The sequence below is a fragment of the Dermacentor albipictus genome, chromosome 1, assembly GCF_038994185.2.
Source record: "Dermacentor albipictus isolate Rhodes 1998 colony chromosome 1, USDA_Dalb.pri_finalv2, whole genome shotgun sequence".
NCBI classification, from domain to species: domain Eukaryota; kingdom Metazoa; phylum Arthropoda; class Arachnida; order Ixodida; family Ixodidae; genus Dermacentor; species Dermacentor albipictus.
In genome coordinates, this window is record NC_091821.1 from 463,647,986 (window position 1) to 463,670,716 (window position 22,731).

General features: G+C 47.8%; 1 protein-coding gene across 1 annotated transcript in view; it reads right to left on the bottom strand.

The window, feature by feature from the left end:
• Positions 1 to 22,731, bottom strand: part of LOC135905597 (glypican-5-like) — a 174,511-nt gene that overhangs the window by 9,683 nt on the left and 142,097 nt on the right. The window contains exons 4-8 of the mRNA XM_065436546.2: positions 17,150 to 17,333; positions 14,786 to 15,042; positions 13,311 to 13,573; positions 8,896 to 9,022; positions 1,192 to 1,327 (exon numbers count right to left, since the gene is read on the bottom strand). Coding sequence (XP_065292618.2) covers positions 1,192 to 1,327; positions 8,896 to 9,022; positions 13,311 to 13,573; positions 14,786 to 15,042; positions 17,150 to 17,333 — 967 coding nt within the window. The remainder of the gene's footprint in view (positions 1 to 1,191; positions 1,328 to 8,895; positions 9,023 to 13,310; positions 13,574 to 14,785; positions 15,043 to 17,149; positions 17,334 to 22,731) is intronic.

Sequence of the window (22,731 nt, forward strand, 5' to 3'; positions counted from 1 at the left end):
CTCCTACAAATTCAGAAGGCTTGCATTTATATAGCCTATGGAAAAGCGAGTCACTTAGTTTCAGAAAATGTCTATATAGAGTTTATGGGTAATCAGTATGCCCACTTGAATTTCAAAAGCTTGCTCCGGTTGGTTGTTTCATGCACCAATCAGAAGAATACAGACACAACACATACACCAGGCACTTTAGAGATATTAGGAAATCTCGGATTTTTAACACATGACTCACAATTTATAATGTCATAGAGAACGCTAAAGCTTCTCAAAGCCTTATCATTTTATATAACTTTATCAAAATTCCAGCAAATTTTAATTTTTCCTTCAGTAAAATTTGCTTTGCCACAATGGCAACAGAAATTTTCAGTGCCTGTCATCCTTACAGAGTTTCACTGAAATTACATTCTACAACTTTTCTGGCATATTTTGACAAGGTTGTCTCTTCAGAAGTTTATTACAAAACTAGTCTCCTGTAATTGCATAAAATTTCTGCTTAATGTACTTGATTTCTCTTACTAAAAATTCTCAACAGAAGATTTTTAAAATATTTTAAGAATGTTTGGTATGAGATCCTAGTTGCTGTTGAAAGCTGCAGTAGCGCAATTTCTGCAAAAAATGGCATTACTGGTGCAAAGTGCACTTCTGTCAGCTAATCTTGTCTAGAGTGGTAGACAAAACAGTACCATTAGCCATTGCTTTAAGTGCTAAGAGTTATTTTAAGAAAATAATTGCTACAAACACGCACACACATACACACACACATTTGCCATTTTTCATGACTCATTCATGTAGAGGATTTCTGGCAAGTTTGCGAAGTACGGCCCCTCGAAGACCTTTAGACAATTAAAATAGGTCGATGTCACTTTATCAATTGGATAGACTAGTACTCATTAAGTGCCTGCAGAAGCTACCTATGCAACAATACCCATTAAGTCATATATACAACGATCATTTTATTATCAAATGTTCAATACCTTAAAGATGGCTGCATGGAAGAGGTGTGAAATTCTTATAAACAAAGCTCTTGTTTATAAGAATTTATTATAAGATAAACCTTATTTAAGCCGCAATAGTATTTGTACGAATTGAAACAGCATGAATTCTAACTACCTAAAAACCCATTCCTGTGTGTATAAATTAGCATAAAGTTCTAAATATGCACGGCAACAGTTTCCGCATGAGCGAAGCACATACCTTCCCCACTGCCAGAGCCACTGTCAAAGTCCTCGTCATCTGAACTGTCCTCGCCTGCCCAGGCACCACTGCCGCTGCCTTCCATCACGTAAGAGTCCGATTCTGGCATCATTGACACCTTGTGGTTGAGAATTTCCTGCACACACCATGAACACGATTTGATAACCAAACAAAGCATTTCCTCACGCAACTCAGGTCACCAAGGTTGCATAAGGCAGACAATGTCTCATGGGTGAGTTTAAATATGCTATTTACAGATGCATTTCAACAGGTGAACAAGACAGGTGCCAGGCCATGAAGAGTGCAACAGTAGCATTAGGGCAGGGCTACTTGCTCTACTGCTGAACCATTCTGTGGAGTTGCAGAGCAGACACGAGGGTGACAGAGCAAATGCACCGTGTGGCCAAAGCATCCTGGTATTTTGTGTATGTCAAATGGAAAACATATGTGACGTTCACAGCTGTCACCATCTCAATCACACACATTTTTATTCAATATGAATGCATCCCACACCATTGCAGCCAAGTGTTTTCAGCTGTTAAATCTGAAAGCCCGCACATTGGTTTCAGTATATGAGCTGCCACCATTTCTGCCATCTTCACAGGCATAATATGGCTGAACCAGCAAAACCAAAATAAAAGCAAAGCAAATTGATACAATGCAGAGAGATCACGAGATATTCTTTGTGCTCTGCTCTTCTCACAGAAGCAACTCGAATTGCTCTGCCCACAGGAACTGCTCCTGCTCGGTCACCGGTTAACAATGCTCCCACTTTTGCTCACTGACTGAAACATTTCTGCTCGCTGGAGAGCACAACGAGTACGGGTTTTGAGAGCTCCTGTTTCCACAAGGCATGTGTCTTTAAGAACTACCAGTTTGGCAATGGCACACACCATAAATTTGAACCTTAGGTGATTTAAAATGTATAGACATGTCAGCACAGCTGACGTATTACTCTGTCCTCACTGGCTACTGCACAGTAACAGCAGCAGTCGGCAAGTATCAGCAAACCTGTGTTCTACACTGCAAAGAGCAATTGACACTCAAGAAACAGCTGGCTAGCTGACTTCAACATAGCATGCTTTTTCACAAACACGACAGCAAGCACTTCCTGTTTTTCAACCTGTTACAGAAGTTATACCGTAATATACATCATGGTGTGACAGCAAGATTGCTCATAAACATGCTACAAAATCACGAACTTGGGCTTCATCACTGAAAAATAAATGATGATGATGTATGTTGTTTTGTGGCGCAAGGGCCAGGTTTGGCCAAAGAGCGCCATGACTGGTGGTAGTGTTAAGGATGTATTATGGAAGATGTGACTTGGCTGTAAGGTGGCCTAAAATAGTCGCAGTAAAGTGCGTAAAATCTATGTACTATAAAATTATGGCGATGACTAATGATGAATACTATGAACATTAAAATCCATCGTAGAAGAATGATGCACAATAAAAATATATAGGATGGTTAAAATACCTAAAGCACTGCTGCCTCGCCAGAGCCCTTGAAACACAAGGGCCTAGAGGCATGTGCTATACTAAAGAGCTATCGCGGCGGTATCCTCTGAAGAGAGGACCCGCTACGAACATGTGGGCTAAAAACATGCAAAACAACATCTTTCAGAAAACTTAGGACTGCGTTGGTGTCAAATAAAGGTTCTGGGCCGAGTAACATAACGGGATGAAGGGGGATGCGCTGCTGGTATGCTAAGGGAAAATGTTTCTTTCTTTCGTATTCGGCTTCCCGACACTCCAAGAGGACGTGGAGGACGGTCAGCCTGTCCCCGCATCTACCGCAAGTTGGAGGATCATTTCCAGTGAGTAAAAAGTTATGTGTGCCGAAAGTGTGTCCTATTCTTAGACGGCAGAATAGGACATCTGTCCGGCGGGATTTTGTTACGGGAGGCCAGAAACCTAATTGTGGCTTGATTACATGCAGTTTATTGTTTGTTTCCCTGTCCCACGAGCGTTGCCAGTAGTTCCGCAGTTTTCTGCGCAAGTAGGGCCTCAGATCTGTGACAGGGACTGCTGCGGTAGGATTTACAGAATACGATACAACTGATGTGGCCATCTGGTCCGCCAGAACATTGCCTTCAATGGCCCTATGACCGGGCACCCAGCATATGATGACATGCTGGTTACATATATACGTTTTACATAGGACGGAATAGAGTTCGTTGATGACTGGGTTTTTGTGCTTAGAAAATGACATCAAGGCCTTCACAACACTGAGGGAGTCCGTATATATAACTGATTTCTGGAGTTGTGATTTATTTATATGCTTTACGGCCGACAGCAGTGCGTAGGCCTCAGCCGTAAAGATACTAGTTTCCGGATGCAGTACGTCGGATTCCGAGAAGGATAGACCGACGGCTGCATAGGACACCCCGTCGTGTGACTTCGATGCGTCTGTGTAGAACTCCGTGCAGGAGTATTTGTGCTGGAGTTCCCGGAAATGCATTAGGATTTCAATCTCTGGAGCGTGTTTTGTAACTTGCATGAAAGATATATCACATTGTATGAGCTGCCACTCCCAAGGAGGTAGCAGCTTGGCTGGATGCATTAGGCGAAGCTCGAGGAGTGGAATGTGCATTTCTTCACTAAGCTCCCTCACACGCAGCGAGAAAGGCTGTCTTACGGAGGGACGATTGCGAAAGAGTGTAGCATATGTCATGTCATGAATGGTATTAAAACAGGGATGTTGAGGATTTGCGTGGACTTTCAGAAAATATGTGTGGCTGGTGTATGTTCTCTGGATATGAAGAGACCACTCATTCGATTCTGCATATAAACTTTGTATGGGACTCGTTCTGAATGCGCCAGTGGCCAGACGGATTCCTAGATGGTGGACTGGGTCTAGCATCCTTAGTGCGCTTGGGGCGGCAGAGTGGTAAATCACGGCGCCATAGTCTAGTCGTGATCGAATGAGGCTTTTATAGAGATTCATTAAGCACTTCCTGTCACTACTCCACGTAGTCTGGGATAGAAGTTTGATTATGTTCATTGTTTTTAGACACTTTTCTTTGAGATGTTTAATGTGGGGGACGAAGGTGAGTCTGTAGTCAAGTATGACACCTAGAAATTTGTGTTCTTTGTTTACAGGGATCTGTTGTCCACGCAGTTCTATGCAAGGATCTGGGATAAGTCCTCTCTTTCTTGTAAAAAGAACACAAGAGCTTTTGTTAGGATTGATCTTAAACCCATTCTTGTCTGCCCACATTGACACTTTGTTCAGGCCATGCTGTACCTGTCTCTCGCAGACTGCGAGGTTACAGGATTTGAAAGCTATTTGAATGTCGTCCACGTAGACAGAGTAAAAGATGGCGGGTGGTAGTGAAGCACGAAGCGTATTCATCTTCACGATAAATAGCGTGCAGCTGAGCACGCCTCCTTGGGGTACACCCGTTTCTTGCGTAAAAGGACGTGAGAGTGCATTGCCGACTTTTACCCGGAAGGTACGATTTGACAGATAGCTTTTTATTATATTAAACATATTACCATGGATGCCCATTTCTGACAAGTCTCTTAAGATTCCGTAACGCCACGTCGTATCGTACGCCTTCTCCATATCAAGGAATATGGATAAGAAGAATTGTTTGTGTACAAATGCGTCCCGGATATTTGCTTCTACACGTACAAGGTGGTCAGTTGTGGAGCGTCCTTCTCGGAAGCCGCACTGATAAGGATCAAGAATTTTGCTCTGTTCAAGGAAAAAGATGAGTCGCCGATTTATCATTTTTTCGAACACCTTACAAAGGCAACTTGTGAGGGCTATCGGGCGGTAACTTGCCACTGAGGAAGGGTCTTTGCCTTGTTTCAAAACAGGGACTACAATGGCTTCCTTCCACGCGGTTGGAAGGTACCCTGCATCCCAGATGGTGTTGAAAAGTGTAAGTAGTGTAAGTTGCGTGTCATTGTGTAAGTTTTTGAGCATTTCATATAAGATTCTATCAGATCCTGGTGCGGAACTCTTGCATGCGCTCAAGGCCGCTTTCAACTCGGCAGCACTAAATGGACAATTATATGGTTCATTCTGTCGGCATTTATTGATGAGTGGCTTGGATTCTTCTATTTCTTTATATTTCAGAAAGGATTGCGAGTAATGGTTGGCACTTGACACGCTCTCAAAGTGCTCCCCAAGTGAGTCCGCCTGATCTTGTAGGGTATCACCTTCTGTGTTTACCAAAGGGAGTGCATGTGCTTGTCGCCCTCTTATCCTATTGACCCTGTTCCAGGCTTTCGCCTCATCTCTGAACGAGTTAATACTTGATAGAAACTTCTGCCAACTTTCTCGTCTGGCCTGTCGGCGGGTTCGCCTGCCTTCGGATTTTACTTTTTTAAAGTTGACTAGATTTTCTGCAGTGGGAGAAGCGCGTAGCAACCCCCACGCCCTGTTCTGTTTTTTACGAGCGATCCTACAATCGTCGTTCCACCATGGGACACGCCGTTTGCAGGCCAAGCCTTTTACTTCTGATATGCATTTATATGCGACATCTATTATGAATGCTGTAAAAAACTCGACTGCAGCGTCAATTTCTAATGAAGACAGGTCAGCCCATGAGATACTAGTTAGAGATCGAAATTTCTCCCAATCAGCTGTCTCAATCTTCCACCTAGGAGCGTATGGTGGATATTCGTTTTCTTTATATGATCTTAGCAGTATAGGGAAGTGATCGCTACCGTAAGGGTTGTCGGTAACTTCCCATTCAAGTTCAGGCAGTACAGACGGGGAGACTATACTGAGATCTATTGACGAAAAGGATCGGTTTGCAAGAGAGTAATATGTGGGCTCTTTTTTATTGAGAAGGCACGCTCCAGAAGAGAAAAGGAACTGTTCAACAAGGCGACCTCGCGCATCTATACGAGAGTCGCCCCACAGAGAGCAGTGCGCATTGAAATCGCCAAGAACAGCATAAGGTTCTGGCAATTGATCGATCAAGGAGTGAAATTCATGTTTGTTCAGTTGGTAATGCGGGGGTATGTAAAGGGAGCAGATGGTGATGAGTTTGTTTAGTAGGACAACTCGAACCGCCACTGCTTCAAGGGGCGTTTGTAGCTGTAAAGGTTGACATGCAATACTTCTATGAGTAAGAATCGCAACACCACCCGATGATGCGACGGCATCATCGCGATCTTTGCGAAACGTCAGATACGTACGGAGAAAGTTTGTGTGTTTAGATTTTAGGTGAGTTTCCTGTAAACACAGCACTTTTGGATTATGTTTGTGGATAAGTTCTTGCAAATCATCAAGGTTTCTAAGGAGACCTCTGATGTTCCATTGGATGATTTGTGTATCCATGTTTAAGGTGAATTGGTGCTGTGTTTACGGAGACGGAGTGGATGCCTTATAGTACAGAGCCCTTTCGAGGCCCTGTAATAGGTGTTTTGTTCTTTCTGAAGCGTTCGAGCGATTCTCGACGCTCCTTAGGCGTTTGGTGCGCCTTGGGGTCAGGTGTAGTGTCCATTGCCTCGTGTGAGGCGCCGGACAAGCGCTCTTGCGAGCGAGAGGTTTTCAGAGGGAGTCCCGCCTTGGAGGGCAAGACCCCTGCGCCCACCAGCCCGGAGGTCGATGGGGTTCCCTGAGGGATTTGGCTGCGCTGGACGTTGCCAGCGCTGGAAGGGGCCTCGGAGGTTGGGGCAGCCTCGGCTGCACCCACCTTTGGGGTGGATGGTCCCTTCTCCTCGGTTGACGGAGCAGCGCTAGCTGCAACCGCCGCGGGGGCAGATGGCGTAACTGCCGACTCACTGCCTGTGGGTCTGACAGCCGCCGGAGGCCGTTGCGACGCTGCCCCCTTACGCGCCACATGGGCAAAGCTGCTCTTAGACAGGTATGACACCCGCCTACGTGCCTCCTTGAAAGATATATTTTCTTTGACTTTGATTGTCACAATCTCTTTTTCTCTTTTCCAGGACGGGCAGCCGCGCGAGTATGCGGCGTGCTCGCCATCACAGTTGACACAATGTGGAGTCTTCTGGCATGTTTCGGAGGAATGTTCAGTGTCACTACACTTGGCACATGTCAGCCGGCCTCGACAGTTCTGTGAACTGTGGCCGAACCTTTGGCACTTAAAACATCTGAGAGGATTTGGCACGTATGGCCTAACACGAAGTTTGATATAACCGGCCTCGATGGACTCGGGAAGGACACTTGAACCGAACGTGAGTATAAGGTGTTTCGTGTTGATCTCTTTACCGTCTCGCCTGATCTTAATTCGCTTAACATTTATTACATTCTGTTCACTGAAGCCCTCCAAGAGTTCAGCTTCAGTGAGCTCTAGCATGTCATCGTCCGAGACAACGCCGCGGGTGGTGTTCATGGTACGGTGCGGAGTTACTGTTATTTGGGTTTCGCCAAACGAGACAAGTTTCGGCAGTTTCTCGTACTGCTTCTTATCGTGGAGCTCCAAGAGAAGATCACCACTTGTCATTCTCGACGCCTTATATCCTGTTCCAAAAACTTCAGTTAAAGACTTCGAAACGAGGAACGGTGAGATGTTACGCACTAGTTTGTCTGGGTTTTCTGAGTGGATCACATGATATTTAGGAAAGTTCTGGACTTGTCGTCCGAAAAACTGAAAGAGATCTTCGGTGCGCCCTCGTTTGTGAGGGCGATCAGGGAGTTTGGGAAAAGCGTTTTCCATAAGTTCAGTAGGGTTTTCGGCCGCGATGCCGACCACCCACCATGGAGCCCAACAGGGGGACGTGACAGGAGTTCCTGCTAGAGAGACCCTGCCAACGCCAGCCGTACATCGCTGCTATAACCAAATACAGCATAACCAAGGCTGGCTAGCTACACAAGGTTAACCCTTGCCGCCGGGAAACTAGGAAGTGAGGAGAAGTAATGAGAAGACAGGAAAGATGAAAAAGACGAGAGAGAAAGACGAAGATTGGAGAGGAGGACAGGAAAAGGCGACTGCCGATTTCCCCCGGGTGGGTCAGTCCGGGGGTGCCGTCTACGTGAAGCCGAGGCCAAAGGGGTGTGTTGCCGCCGCCGAGGGGCCGTAAAGGTCCAAACACCCGGCATTGGCTCAACCCCCAGGATCCCCTTTTCCCCGGACACGGCTAAGCCGCGCACGGCTACACGCGGGAGGGTCCAACCCTCGTGTGCTCGGGTCCGTGGTGTCGCAACACACCAAACGCCTGCTTGCGCAGACGCCCCTGCGGGGTCACTGAAAAATAAAGTCTGTATTCAAAACCACTGCAAGTCACAATGTTTATATCTGCTGCAACAAAAAATTTGTTATGCTTGAAACATTACAAATTTATTTGAGGGAACCAGTGAAAAAGCAAAGGTTCACGACAATTTGCAATCTCATATGTTGTACAGTAAATGACCTTATGAGATTGCAATCTCATTTACCTATCACACACGGCAACAACACAAATGTTATCATTTTTCTAAGCAGTTGCAATGCAAAATGTCAAGACAAATTGCAATCTTATAAACGGTGTTATGATAGTAAAGTGTATTCAGTTATTGTAAACTGCAACAATACTGAAAATAACACCATCCTTCCATGGCTTAAATACCTGCCGCAGTCAAAAGCACTTCATTGCAGTACCATTGCATCAAGAGGATGATTAGCCAAGCTTATATCATATTTTCACAATGATGAAGATGAATTAAATGGTCTCATCACAGCACAACATAAATCCTGTTCTCAGCATTGCCATAATGGATATGGCATATTCAGTTTCTTACTGTTGTCATTTCCTTCAGGCGACGGGCATGTGTGTCCAACCAGGAGTCCCAGGTTGACACTTGATGTCTTGCTTCAGGGTTATCATGCTGAGCAGCTATGCCAGGGGTGACTACAGGCTTTACATATCTGCACATACAAATGACCAGGGAGCAATGATGTTAATTAGCAAACAACATGTGCACATCAAAAGCTGCTATAAAATCAGTGGGTAGAGAAACATGGCAATAAAGCACGAGATGTGAATAAGGTTATCTGACAAGGGTGAATAAGAACGTCTTTGCTCCGTATATTTTTTTGCTATAGCAATTATATGGAAACTCCAGGCACATTTCTGTTTTTGGCGTCGCCGTAAGATTCCTTAAAGTCCAAGGGCGATAAAATCGTCGCCGCATGCCGCCTGCTTATGTGCAAGTGAAAGCATGTGAGGGTGAGCCGGCGATCACGGCTCTACCTCAAGCACACGACGGCAGAAAAATGGCGGAAAGCACAGGAGAAGTGCGCGTTCCATCACGCGCAAGGATTCGGAGGGAGAGGCAGGTTCTACTCTGGGCAAGTGCGCGCACCCGGCCAGGCCGCTGTATCCTGAAAGTCATCTGCGATGGGTACAGAGTCCGCACTGCGCTGTCTCTTCGCGGCTTACTTCGCATGGATTCGAGCGGCTACATGAAGGTCAATTCGCTCACTGCTGCTGCCGCATTTTCTCACTGCAGCGTTTTGACAGCGAGTTTCCGCGATCATTGAGTGAGATGTGTTCATGTCAAATTGTGCACGCATGACACCATGTTTATTAATTTAGTTAGTATGCCTATGTTTACAAGTTTATACAGCCGATAAAACTACTATTCTTACTTCATACAGCTGTGAGCGAGTGAGTGAGCGAAAGAACTTTATTCGGTCCAGAGAAGATGCAGGGGAGACCTCGCGCCACCCAGCTAATCCCACGTAGGCACCACCAAGCCGAGCTTGACGGCCCGATTGCGGGCACTCTGGACGGCCAGGGTTTGGTCGTTGAGTTCTGGACTGGCCAAGAGTACAGCCCCCCTATCCACATTGAAGGAGCAGCCGATGGCTTCACTCCTACAACACATGGTCCAACAATGACGTTAGTCCACAGCCAGAGCAGTACACACTGCGATACCTTTCAGGGTATATTGCATGAAAAACGGCAAGGTTGGGATACGCACTGGCTTCTAAAAGTCGTAGGGTGACCTCCCACACCGTGCATAAGGCACGGGGAACCTCTGTCTTGAAAGATAGTAGTGTGTGGTGACCTCATTGAACGTGAGCAAGGGTTCCCCGCAGGGGAGGGGTACTGTGGAGGTGGCGCAGCCTCGTGTGTACCCTTGTTAGGGTTACAGGAAGAGCCCCCAATCTGCCCGAACTGAGCGAGCAGGCCAAGTGGGAGAATGGAGAGAGATACTTTTGGCGCTATGGAGAATGTGGAGGGCCTGAGGGAAGACCATCACGGTTTGGCATGCTTTAATGGCTGCCTTAGAATAGCTATATATTGCCTCTTTGCGACCGTCGAGCACAGGCAGTGCCATTGCAACCTGTTTGGCTACCACGGGCTTCAAAGAGCATAGCGTAGCACAGCAAGTGAGCCTGGAATTGGAGTCGACAATGGAGACGGCCAATGCCTCTTGTTGGACATATGCCACGGCATCCATGAAGCTTGCCTCAATGTGGTTGTTACGGACATGCTCGAGTAGAGCTCTACCCCTGGCCTGATGGCTGTCGACATTGTTTGCAGGGTGCATATCACGGGGAATGGGCATGATGTGCAGTTGAGACGTGATGTCGCTGAGAATCCGAACTGCGTCAGGGCACTGGTCGACAGGGTTAGGGCCCATCTCCTCGAGTATCTTGCGGCCTGCCGGGGTGCCGGATAGCCTGAGCAGCTGTGAGCACTCTTGCACCTTGATTATTTCTTCAAGCATGTTGTGGTCTCCGAACTTGAACAGATTTTCGGTGTGAGTGCTTACAGGTAAGCCGAGGACAAGCTTAAAGACCATTCTGATGAGTGAACTGAGCTTGTTCATCTCTGCAACATGCCAATTATGCATGGCCGCTGAGTATGAAAGGTGGCAGAGCACAAAAGTATGTATAATGCGGTGAAGATTGTCTTCCTTGATTCCCCGGTACCTGTTGACGATTCTCCGGATGAGGCCGAAAGCACTCTCCGTCCTTGCAGTGATCTTTCCGAGTGCGATTCCATTGGCACCGTTAGACTCGATATACATCCCCAATATTCGGAGCAAGTCCATTCGGGGCACTGGGACCCATCACCAGGGAAAAGCCGTATTTTGCTCTCGGGCGCTGGTTTCCAATCACGGTGACTGCAGCCTCTGGGTCTTTTCTTGCAGAGAAGTAGTTCAGACTTGGATGGAGAACATCTGAGCGCAGTGGGGCGTCGGCGTATACGACCATCAACGTTTCTGGCATTGTGTCAAGCTGCATAACTGCGCAGAGGGACAGGAATGCTCTCGCCGCATATTTCGGGAAGTCCAGTGCTGAGTCGCGTAATATCTCGTGAAAGTGACAGCAGTATATCTAAAACTGATCGCTCGAGAATACCACCTTCTATGTATGACATCTGTGGCCAATGAAGTGCAAATGGCGACGACGTGTCGCTTTCATTTCTGTACATCTCGTCCTTTCTCATTGCGAACATTGGGACATGGTATACTTTTCTCTTATAAATCAGGCGCGCATTACACTGAGCTGCATGTTACATTCAGGGGCACATCTATTTTCTTATTTCAAGCCCGCAAAAATTGGGAGTACATTAAATTCGGGGTGCATTAGAACCGTGCAAATGCAGCATATGAAAAGAGATTAGCAAGCAGCGCCATTCAGTTGTGGTGTGATTGTACGTGATCCTGTAGCTGCATTCAAGATGAAGCATTGGCAAGAATGTCTTAATATCCAAGCGAAGTCAGACGGGCAAAGGCATGTTGGCTTCTCCACGAGGTTTGGACCCCAGACCAATTTCTGCAAACCGGTTTTCGAAGTTCAGGCTCAATGGGTTGAAGAAAGGCATTATTGAGGCAGCTGCAATCCTAGCTCCCACTGTAGATGAGTGCGCATGCTAACGAAGCCAACACCAACACTAAAATGAGTGCAACTAGCATGATACTGGAAGGCTAAAGTGAAAATTTGCAAGTACTCTATATAATCCTGTTGAAACAACATGTGTACTCTCCAATCCCACTTGCCTTTTACCAACTATGCCCATAGTAAGTACTCGCAAATTTTCTAGTACAATGTGGCTGCATTACTTCCAACTAAGCCACTGTTGGCCCTTGCCCTGTTTCCATTCCCTTCATGTCCAGCATTCTACAATAAGAGACCATTTATCATCTTTCCTGCACATCACATGGGGTACCTAGTACCAAATAGTATTCCGTTCTTTGGCTAGAATATCCTTCTGCATTCGTTTCTCTAAGCCATGCTGTTCTATATTCAAATAGGCATACTTCCATTAAATAAACTTTGGTTAGTACAACCCACCATTATATTCAACTGTACTGAAAGGTACTAAAGGTGACTATAATTGTTGAATACTTTTGATTAAAGCAACAGATAAATCAAATCAATTTCGTTTTCCCTGTCGAGGTCAAATTTTCACGAGTAGCTTCCAAAAGTGCCTTTTCTTTTTGTTTTGTGGGGTTTAGACTAAGAAGCTAATGCACTACTGCTGCACCACTAGGCATGGATTCATTGGGTTTAGAGACAGAGAAAGTGTTAAGAATAATAACTGCAGAGGTTGATCACCTCTAGGCAAACAAAGGCTATGGGAGAAGCGGTAGCGGAGTGCTCCGAATCGCTTTTGACCACCTAGGGTCCTTTAACATACGCGCGTAAAGCCCAGTACACAGGTTCGCTTTCTTTTTTTTGGTATCCAATGCCTCCAGAGAACTCCACTAAATCTCGTTAATTAACGAATAAATGGACATCAAGCAGTAATCATAATTCCTATAAAGAATTCCTTAAGGACGTGTTGTGCCACTACTTCTGTGCATACGATTACAGCGAATATGCATTAACATTGACAGCTGCATCAGAGGAACCAGTTATTTCGCTGATTACAACATGGCAGAAGGTAACCTTTTGTAACCCCACAGCAGTGTGCTGCGGGCCTTGGCTTATTCACTGAAAATTAAATCTCATGTCTCACGCCTCGCCCGGGTGTGTAATGTTGTCCATGAGGGCGGACAACGGCTAAAAAGAAAGAGAGAACAGCCTGATTAACCATCTTCAACTTTGCTATAGCGAGGTTTTGCTACTGTCGACGTTACTTGGAGCTTATAATCTGAAAGCCGCATATTCCAAAACAATAAGGTAGGTGTCTTTTTTTTTCTTTTTTCGTAACTTTTACTATTTGAACGTCGGGATGCCGCAACAAAGTACGCACCGTCCAATCTGGACGCCATTCCAGCAGGGTGGCGGGGCCACCACGTCCGGGTCACACACAGCGCCGGCCAATGACGAGAAGAGGGTGCGCGAGGCGCTCAGCTGCCGCAGAAGCTCGCGCTGGCGCGACCGCAGCGCCGCGTCGGCGCCCCGCAGGGTTGCGCCCGAGGGTCGCCGCCCGGCTGCGGCAGGGAGCTCAGTCCGGTTCTCGGTTCGGTTGGCGCCACCCGGGCGCCGCCGAGGGTCGCCACATTCCAACTTCACCTGGAAGCAAACGGGAAGCGTACCGTCAGCTGCTGCTTCGCCAAGTGCTCATGGCCTCTGGTTTGAAACAAACAATTGATTTGACTCGTGGGGTTTAACGTCCCAGAGGAACCTTGGGTGTAAGAGCTGCAGGTTTAATTTTAACCCCGTCGGTTTCTTCCACGTGCACATATGCGGGCGTGCGGCCGCAGCGGACGGAAATCAAACCCATGGCCTCGACCTCAGCAGCCGCTACCGTTTACTCTACCGCGGCGGGTAAACAAATAATTTAAATGACCATCAAGGGTACACATTAAGTGAAGCTAAAGTAGCGTATTATCACTTGATTGTCTGACTGTCTAAGACACGATTGTGTAAAGCATTCATTCTCACAAAAAGCTGTGCTTAATATCGCAAGAAATTTTTTCGAGGTAAGCACAGGACAGGGTACTGGAGCCACAACTGTGAAAATAAAGAACACAAGGGTGCCTAGCGTGCCCTCCTTGCTCGCATCCTCTGCGGAGCTACATGCATGGAGCCAGGATATGATGATGATGTGTGGTTTTTTGTGGCGCAAGGGCCAGGTTTGGCCAAAGAGCGCCACGGAGCCAGGATATAAACTATGTACGAGGGAGCATTAGGTCACGCAGCCCGCCAGCAAGCGATCCCCTTCGCATTATCTTTCTCAAACAGTGGGCCAAACACGTGACCTACGCTCAGCGGGCTCGGCCAGCTCAGTGTGCTTGCTTCCCGGTAGGCTTTAAATCCACTCGCTCGAGTGATTTGCCAATCGCTCTGCGCAAATTTTCTCCCGGCATGCGTGCTTGGGCAATTTCGGTCGTTTGTGCATTTGTCGACCTCGTCGCAAACGTGCGAGTGCGGAGGCCGCCACGTTGCTGCCGCACCCGTTCTCTTCTCGGAAGAGCGTGCGCTGAGCATGGCTATCGCGGCGGCGAAAGACGCTACAACAATGATTGACTGACTGATTGATTGATTGATTGATTGATTGATTGATTGATTGATTGATTGATTGATTGATTGATTGATTGATTGTCGCGAGCTGAGCCGACGTTTCTCGGCTTCAATTCTTTTCTTCTACCGTGGCTACCTATTTGCGCATGTTGAAACTGACAGCCCCGTTCCCACATATCCGCAATGTTAATCACTGCAGCTCCCTATAGCCTACGATCATGTCGCTAGTACAGGCTAGCGTAAGACAACAACAATACGCACCCTCTTGGCAAGTTCAGGACCATTCTCCATGGCGTGGATGACGGCCTCGGATACCCTTGAATCCAGCAGTGACAATGCCTCGTCCAGACTGTAAGCACCCACCAACCGCGGCAGAAGGCGGTGTAGGGACGACACCAGGTCACCCCAGGGTGTTTCCAGGTCCTCCAGTGCAGCCAGGCAGCCACCCCGGGCCGCATTCACACATAGGCCCGAGCATGTCCGGGCCAATGGTGAAGCCTTTCCACTTCTTTTGGTCACTGTCGGAAAAACATGCCTCTGCCCTCATTTTCTTTTTCTACACATGCTGTAGACGATTCGCTCAAAATACAATGCACTGAAATGTACAGTCGAACGCTTGAGTTATAGACCATTAATGGAGTGATCGGTGTGATTCCGGCAGCCACAGCATGTGGGTCACTGTTACTGCTCTAATGAGTCGACACACTATAACGTGTGTAATCAGTCAGCTGCTTACAATAGCAAATAATTAGAGTAATGACACGCAAGCGGCATCAAAGATTAGAGGTACGTCTAACGACACATCCTGCAATCACACCATGCTACCCTCATCTCTTTCATTTCTGGATACATCTGTAGCAGTTCATATTTATCCGTGTCGCAAGTAAAACCAGAAGGCCAACATTTCAGACATGACGTTAGAAATGGATACCAACTTCGCTCATCTGGTCTGAAGTTTACATCTGCATTCGTTTGTCCCTCGTCGCACCTAAAAGCAATGGGAAAGGGACTCCTTACAGACACCTCTTCGCTCAGGCCTGATCGGACGGTGCGAGCACAAATAAAATGTTTATGCCATAAAAGGACAATGGCTACGGCACCAAAGGGCCACAGTGCACGCAGAATCTAGTACAAGCACGTTCCGAACAACGTATAAAAGACGGCAGTAAGAACAGCAAATAACACGAGTGAGACAGACGTGACATGCTGACTGTGGTGCCTAGCTGCGTTTACTGATAGGTAACCTTTCATTCAAATATGCACTACTATTCGATCCATAAAAAATTCAGGGTGCAATAGCGTGGCAGGCAGTCTGGTCGAGTACCTGAGCTGAAGGCAAAATTTAAAAAGCAAGCAAAGTGAACAACGCCTTCCTCTCGTCTCCTGGCACCACCCCAGGTAAACCCTCATAGTACACAGATATCTCACCGTTCAGACCGACACACGCTACGTTGTTTTGCCGTCACACGTCAGAATCTGTGACCGTTATGTGTGAATTCCAAACGCCTCTACTGAGAAACCCCGAAAGTAATACCAGCGTTTACACCGGAAACTCGATTGCAAAGCATGACAAGGTCATGGCGCCAGGACACGTGAGCGGAACGTATCATCGTGGATTGCCATCAGATTAAGGCGTGCGTGGCATACCGCCAACGATACAAATGTGCGGCAGCACGTCGATTTGGTTCAATTTTTTGCGGAGGAAACCGATGACGAGAGAGTCTGCCTAAGGAGTGCAAGCAACCGGAAAATCACTGTTGTTCCCCCTCGCCCCTTCGTTTTCCATTTTTTGCGTTACTTCGGCGTTGCCCGGTGAGGCGTACACTGCTATATGTCCCGCGCTCGACCATACGTTTCGTCCAACTCCAGGTAGTCTCAACTCAAGATAGATAGTCGAACTAGAAATAGTGCGCTTTTCGTAAGAGCACATAGCTATGCTACCTAAGGGAATAATGCGTGTGCGACAAGGGATTAAGTGTTAACTCCAACCGGCGCGTATGTATGTTACCGTAAGGAGGTACGGAAATACATCCGCTATCGATGTCAAAAAATAAAATAGAGTAGCCTTATTATAAGGAAGCACTGCCATGCTACTACTTAGGGGAGCCATGGCTACACGACCGGGGATTAAGTATGCAGGCTCAAACGTTTATCCAGACCGCACACATACCACCACAGGCACGCGAACATGCACTGGGCATCAAAAGCCAAAAGTTTGCAAGTGGTGGATTTCCCGAAAAAAAGCTGCATTTTCGCTTAGTCTGTGTCACAGCAGGTAGTAAAATAGCACCGCGCGGAGTTGGCCACATATTCTGGTTCACGCCGCAGATATATAAATTCCAGGCTGCGGAAATAGTCAGGTTCTTCCTAAATTTCGCGCCCGATAAACTTTTGACGTCGACTCTATACATGCTGGAGAGACCGAAAACAAGTGCTAAAAAAAAAATAGCAACTTCATTTAAGATGACCGATACTGCTTAACGCAGCCGTGGATACACGCTCAGGTGTTCAGTGGAGGCAAACTCAAGTACGCGCGCACACATACGCCGTAATAGAGGGGTAAAGAGGGACAAACAACACACGCATTTGGCATAGATGTGCCATCCCATGTGCTCGGGTGCATACCTTTGCTCCCTGTCGCGGGCGGCAGCGATGCGCAGGCTCCGCAGCCCAGGGCTCGGGCCAGGGCCCGGGCGCAGTGCGGCTCGGCGTCCTCCGGCGGCGAGCTGGACGCGTTGACCACCTCGAGCGCCAGTCGCGTGGCGCGGAGCACAGTGCGAACAGCGCCTAGAGACTCGGCCAGGGAACCCTGCGAAACACACAGTGCCGTACATATATAGATACACGGCGAACGATTCCATCTCGAACGCGCGATTACCGGCGCATACACAACAGGCGCAGGCACAGGGCACTTTCGTGCAAATTTGAATGCACGGTAAATTACTTTGAACTGTTTGTGAAGTTCGGTTCTGTAATGGTTCTCACATCCGCAAAGACTAGGTAAGGTTTCGCGTCATTCCCGAATCATTTCATTCCGCTGAAGATTACACCACACGCCGGTTCGGCCCCATTGGATCGGGTTGCACCTGTTATAGAGCCCTCGCCGCCGTAACGAAAGTGCGTGGGAACGGAGACGGAAAAGGCGACAGCCGGCGACCCGCACTCCGTGGTGCATTGTGCAACGACTGCCATGATGGAACGACGCGCGCATTCGGAGTTGGCTGGTGCTCGCACCGAGTCGAAGGTCACTGTATTTATTCATTTGTATACGACGCAAGCGCCTACTCTATATAAGCCTCGCGTATCTCGCCGAGGCATGTGACCGCTATTGCCGAAGTGCGCGTGCACTGTTTCGCGAGAGCCCATGCGGACGGCGCCAACGAGAACGGGACAATTGCCAGAGCTGCAGGGTGCGCTCGTTCGCCGCCATATATACACCTTGTACTCGTACAACCGCCGCGTGGGTTCGCCGACGGCCATTCAAAGCAATTTCACCCAACTGGGAGCCATCGGTGGAGAGCTGTGTACATCACCTTGCTGCTTAGGTGCACACATACAGGGTGTCCCAGCTCACAGTCGAGTAGAGCAGCCGCCAATAATTTTTCGTTGATGTCATTCAATTTATTATTTGCAAGTGGCTAACTTTTTTTAATCACTGATCTGAATGGCATGCTGTGAATGAAGAACTTGTAGAAAATTGAACTTAAAGTGGCATGTTTCCAGCCAAGCACTTTTGCCAGTTTAATTTTTCTGGCTGACAAAAAAAAAAGCCAGCGAAAAAATGAAGAATATCACCCCATAACTAACCGTCGGCCCGCACCAAAAAGCAGCGCCCTCAAAGACGCTCCACAGGAATTGGCAGGCGCGCCTGGGTGCGCTGTCGCGGGCGGGCGCGCCAAATAAAGCGTCATCTATGCCGCACAACCTGCTATGGAGCGTGTTTGAGGCCGCCGCTTTTTGAAGCGGGCGGACTGTTAGTCACGTGATATTTTAAATGCATAAGCATTTCTATGCCTACCCAACGAGGAAACCCGCCTGTGAGTCCGTCACGTAAGAGGATCACTTTCAAGATAAGGACCGCAGCAGCGAGCGAGTTCACCTTCGCGCTGCCCCTAGCGTCAACGCAAACTAAGCGGAAAGAACACAGCGCACACGAAGCTATCGGCACTTGGCGCTCTCTGTCGTCATCGCAGATCGCTTTTAAGATAGGGCCCGCGCAGGCCACGCCATACGCAGCCGTCGCCGGAGTACGATTAATCACGGTTCATAATGCTTCGACGCGGATGGATAAGGCGCTAAAGAACGATAGCGGCCTACGATGATCGGAACGTCATCAACGCAGCTGGCCCCGCCACCTGAAATAGTTTACTTGCGTTATCAATTCGCCGCAGCGTTGTCGTTTGTACTGGTCGGATCATAGCATTGATAATGACACCCGGCTGCGTGGAGATGAGCTAGTGGCACAATGCTTACGCATACTTAGACAACTCCCAGAGAAGTTGCCGCGTGATTTTTTTAAATTTTTCGCTGGGTTTCTTTTATCAGCCAGCAAAAATGAACTGGCAAGAATTACCTGACTGAAAACACGCAACTTCCAAGTTTCTTTCAATTTCCTACAATTTATTCATTGACAGCACGGTATTAAAAGAATTAAAAATAGCTAATTGCAATTAAATATTAAACTGAACTTCATGAACAAAACAATTACTGGCGGCTACTATATTCGACTGTGAACAATGATATATTTCTGAATTTCCTCAATCGTCATTTCTTTTAACACAGCAAAGCAGTAAGCCTCTGCGTACACGTATAATCACTGCGGATTGTTGTTTATGACGGAACCTTTCGTTGAAAAATGGTCAACCTCAAAGCCACAAACCTGTCTAGGACGACGTTTAGCCAAATCCATGTACTATACCAATCATACCAATGCTGACTGAACCGATGTGCTCGTCAGCTAACTTAAACACTGGCGCCAAAGTTCCGCCTAGCAATTTCTGTAGAAAACTATTTCGCCGAGTATCGAACCCTGCGTCGTATCGTACGTCTCCTTACTTATCTGCGTCCCTGCACTGTCTGAGAAAAATAAATAGAGAGAGCAAATGATAAATGAAAGGTAGGGAGGTTAACCAGGACTGAGCCCGGTTGGCTACCCTACACTGGGGAAAGGGAAAAGGGGACGGAAAGATTAAAGGAAGAAGAGAAAGTCCACGGGGGATATCGTTCAGTCACTTGGAAAAATAAATAGTTCCGAATTATGACGCAGAGGTGGCCCTCACCTTCGCATCAACCGTCTTGCACCCCGATGTCTCAGAGCGCCTACTCATCAAGAAGCGCGCACACGTGCTATGCATCACGTTCAATCGATACGCCTACTGTTCGATGCGGGTTGTGGTCCGACGAAGGTGCGTATAGCAGGACATGTGTGGGTGACCTCGTTTCCTTCCGACCGCGAGCAAATACACCCTTGCGTCGATTCAAGGACCGAGATGGAATCGATGTGCGCCTCTGTCGTACGCCGGTCTCGCCGTCATCAATTTTGTTCCCGTTTCCAACCGTTGAAAGCAATACAAGAAACACAACGGTAAACAGCGAACGATATCGCGCACTCCATGCCACGCTGCGACGCCTACGAAGAAGGGCCACTGCAAATGAGCGATCGAGGCACGACGCGTAGTCGCGTTTAGAGTGACAGGCCACAACTGCAAGCGCCATATCCTGTCGCAGCTTCTTTCCGATTGTTTAGAACCGGGTACAAGCGGACGCTATAGGGTTTCAGTCAGTTCTATGTGCCTGATTTATAAAATGCCTAGATAATTAATCCCGGTAATAGCTATACTCCTTAGTTGATTCGCTCGTCAACGCGAATATCCGTGCCCCCGCAACGCAATAGTTCTCACGTGGAGTTAGCGTATTTCTCTCATTCCCCGTTATGTAATGTGTTGTGTAATGAAAAGCTATATCTTTGTTATCGAGCGATGCTATACTGCAGGTGAACAACACGTCTGGAGGATTGATTTAGTTGTCACATTCATTTACGTACGCGCAAACGCTAAACATACGCCAAAATAACGGCTATACTGTCCGGAATGTTGTCTGCATGTTGAGGTTTCGAAGCACAATCTGACGTCACCCCTTCCACCTCGTAAGCCCCCAGCCGCAACTCACTTGGAATATCCTTACGGGATGCCTACGATTGTGCCGAACCGTAGCATCTTCGGAATTCCCAAAAATAATACCCTGTTCGAATGTATCGGCGATTTCCGATGGGCTCTACTTCGGCGCACCAGGTGCGCATTGTCAGGATTGGGGGCTCAATCCCTTCGTCCGTGGTCCTTTGCCAAGATTGAAGTACGGCATGAATTCGAAGGTAGCTGGCCCATGCCGTCGTCCAACTTATTTACGCTGAGATCGTTGATGAAGTGAAGAACTGCTTCTCATCGAGAACGAGGAAAAAGGGGTTTATTTACAGAAAATTAACTCAGTCTAACATGACTGTTTGAGAAAAAATAGTATTAGTCCAACAGGACTGCATGAGAGAAGTGAACCAGTCTAACATGACTGCTCAAGAGAAGTGTGTCCAACAATCGCACAACCACAGTTTTTATACACTCGATCCGCTGGTCCTACGACGCGGCGGCTGTTCGTTTACACACCACCAACTCGCAGCTGCTCTGAAGACCAGTTTACAGACACAAAGGCACACACATTCCGAAGCCCAAGCGACGGCGTTGAAGGTGGTGCCGTTCCGGAAAATCGACGCCGCTCGAGGGACGCTCGTTGTTTTGCAACATGCGGAACCGTGAGAGCGCAAAGATAAGACGTTCCCGCGGTAGCTTCTTCAGGCGTGTCAGATCAGCGCCGCGTTGAGGAACTCTGGAATCATTGTCCACACACCAAACTCGTCTTGTCACAATGTCGAAGCGGGCTGGAGGAAGGCGGCGGATTCCAGCGCAAAGGTCGCTTCTTTGAACGCCTCGCAGCTGCAGCGGCGGAGAGCGGGAGGTGCGCGTCTTGCACCCCTTGTCGTAATCGGGTGGCAAGGTGACAATCTTGTTGTGCAACCCGCCGTTCTTTACAGCGCCTCCATGGCCCCAAAAGTCTCGACTGTCTAGCGCTGACAACCGCTAGGCAGGAAGAGAACGGCTGCTGGTCAGGGGGGGATTGATGTCTTGGCTCGCAGCGACCACTTGTGCATTGATGTCACCGCCCCAAAACATCCAACAAGGACAGGCAACTGCAAAATGAACCCCACAACACGGCTCTGCGCCGAGATGACGTGCATTGGCTCTCACTTTAGACTCGCTAGGCTTCAAAAAAAAACAACAACAACATAAGTGCAGAAACAAAAAAAAATGCTGCATTTCACTATGCCAATTTCTGAAGCAAATTCCTGCTGACAAATTCAGCAATCATGGAGGGAATCCTGCTAAATGAGAGGGGATCTTCTTCGCTTAATAAAATTAACACTAGTAACCCTAAAATTTAGGCGGGACCCTCAAACGCAGAATTCAAATTAGCCTGCTCAAACCATCCGCATTGCTATGCAACTTTCCCTTCTTATATCTAACGGAGAAGTTGTACTCTTGGAGAGTGAGGCTCCATCGGAGCAAGCGGCCGTTTTTGTGTGACATTTGATTGAGCCACGTCAGAGGACAGTGGTCGGTCTCGAAGATGAACTTCGCTCCGTACAAGTAACACGACAACTTCTGGGCGGCCCAAACCAAACAAGCGCATTCCTTCTCTGAAGCGCTGTAGGCTTCCTCTCTTACATTTAGTTTACGGCTGGCGTAGAGGATAGGATGCTCCTCGTTATCGTCGCCGACTTGACTAAGTACCACGCCCATACCTCTGTCGCTTGCGTCGCATTGAACTATGAATTCCTTTGTGTAGTCTGGCGCGCGAAGCACAGGGCGAGAAACCAATAGCGTTTTCAAACTTTGGAAAGCGTTCTCTTTGTCCTTATCCCAGTGTACGTTACTCGGTGCTCCCTTTCGGAGGGCGTCTGTTAATGGACTTGCCAATTGCGAGTAATTCGGAATGTACCGTTGATAGTACCCCACAAGTCCCAAAAATGAACGAACGTCCGTTTTCGTGCGCGGCTGAGAAAAATCTCCAATCGTAGCTATTTTCAGCTCAGCCGGCCGTCTCATGCCCTGACCAACAACATGGCCCAGATAAGTAACCTGCGAACAACCAAACCTACA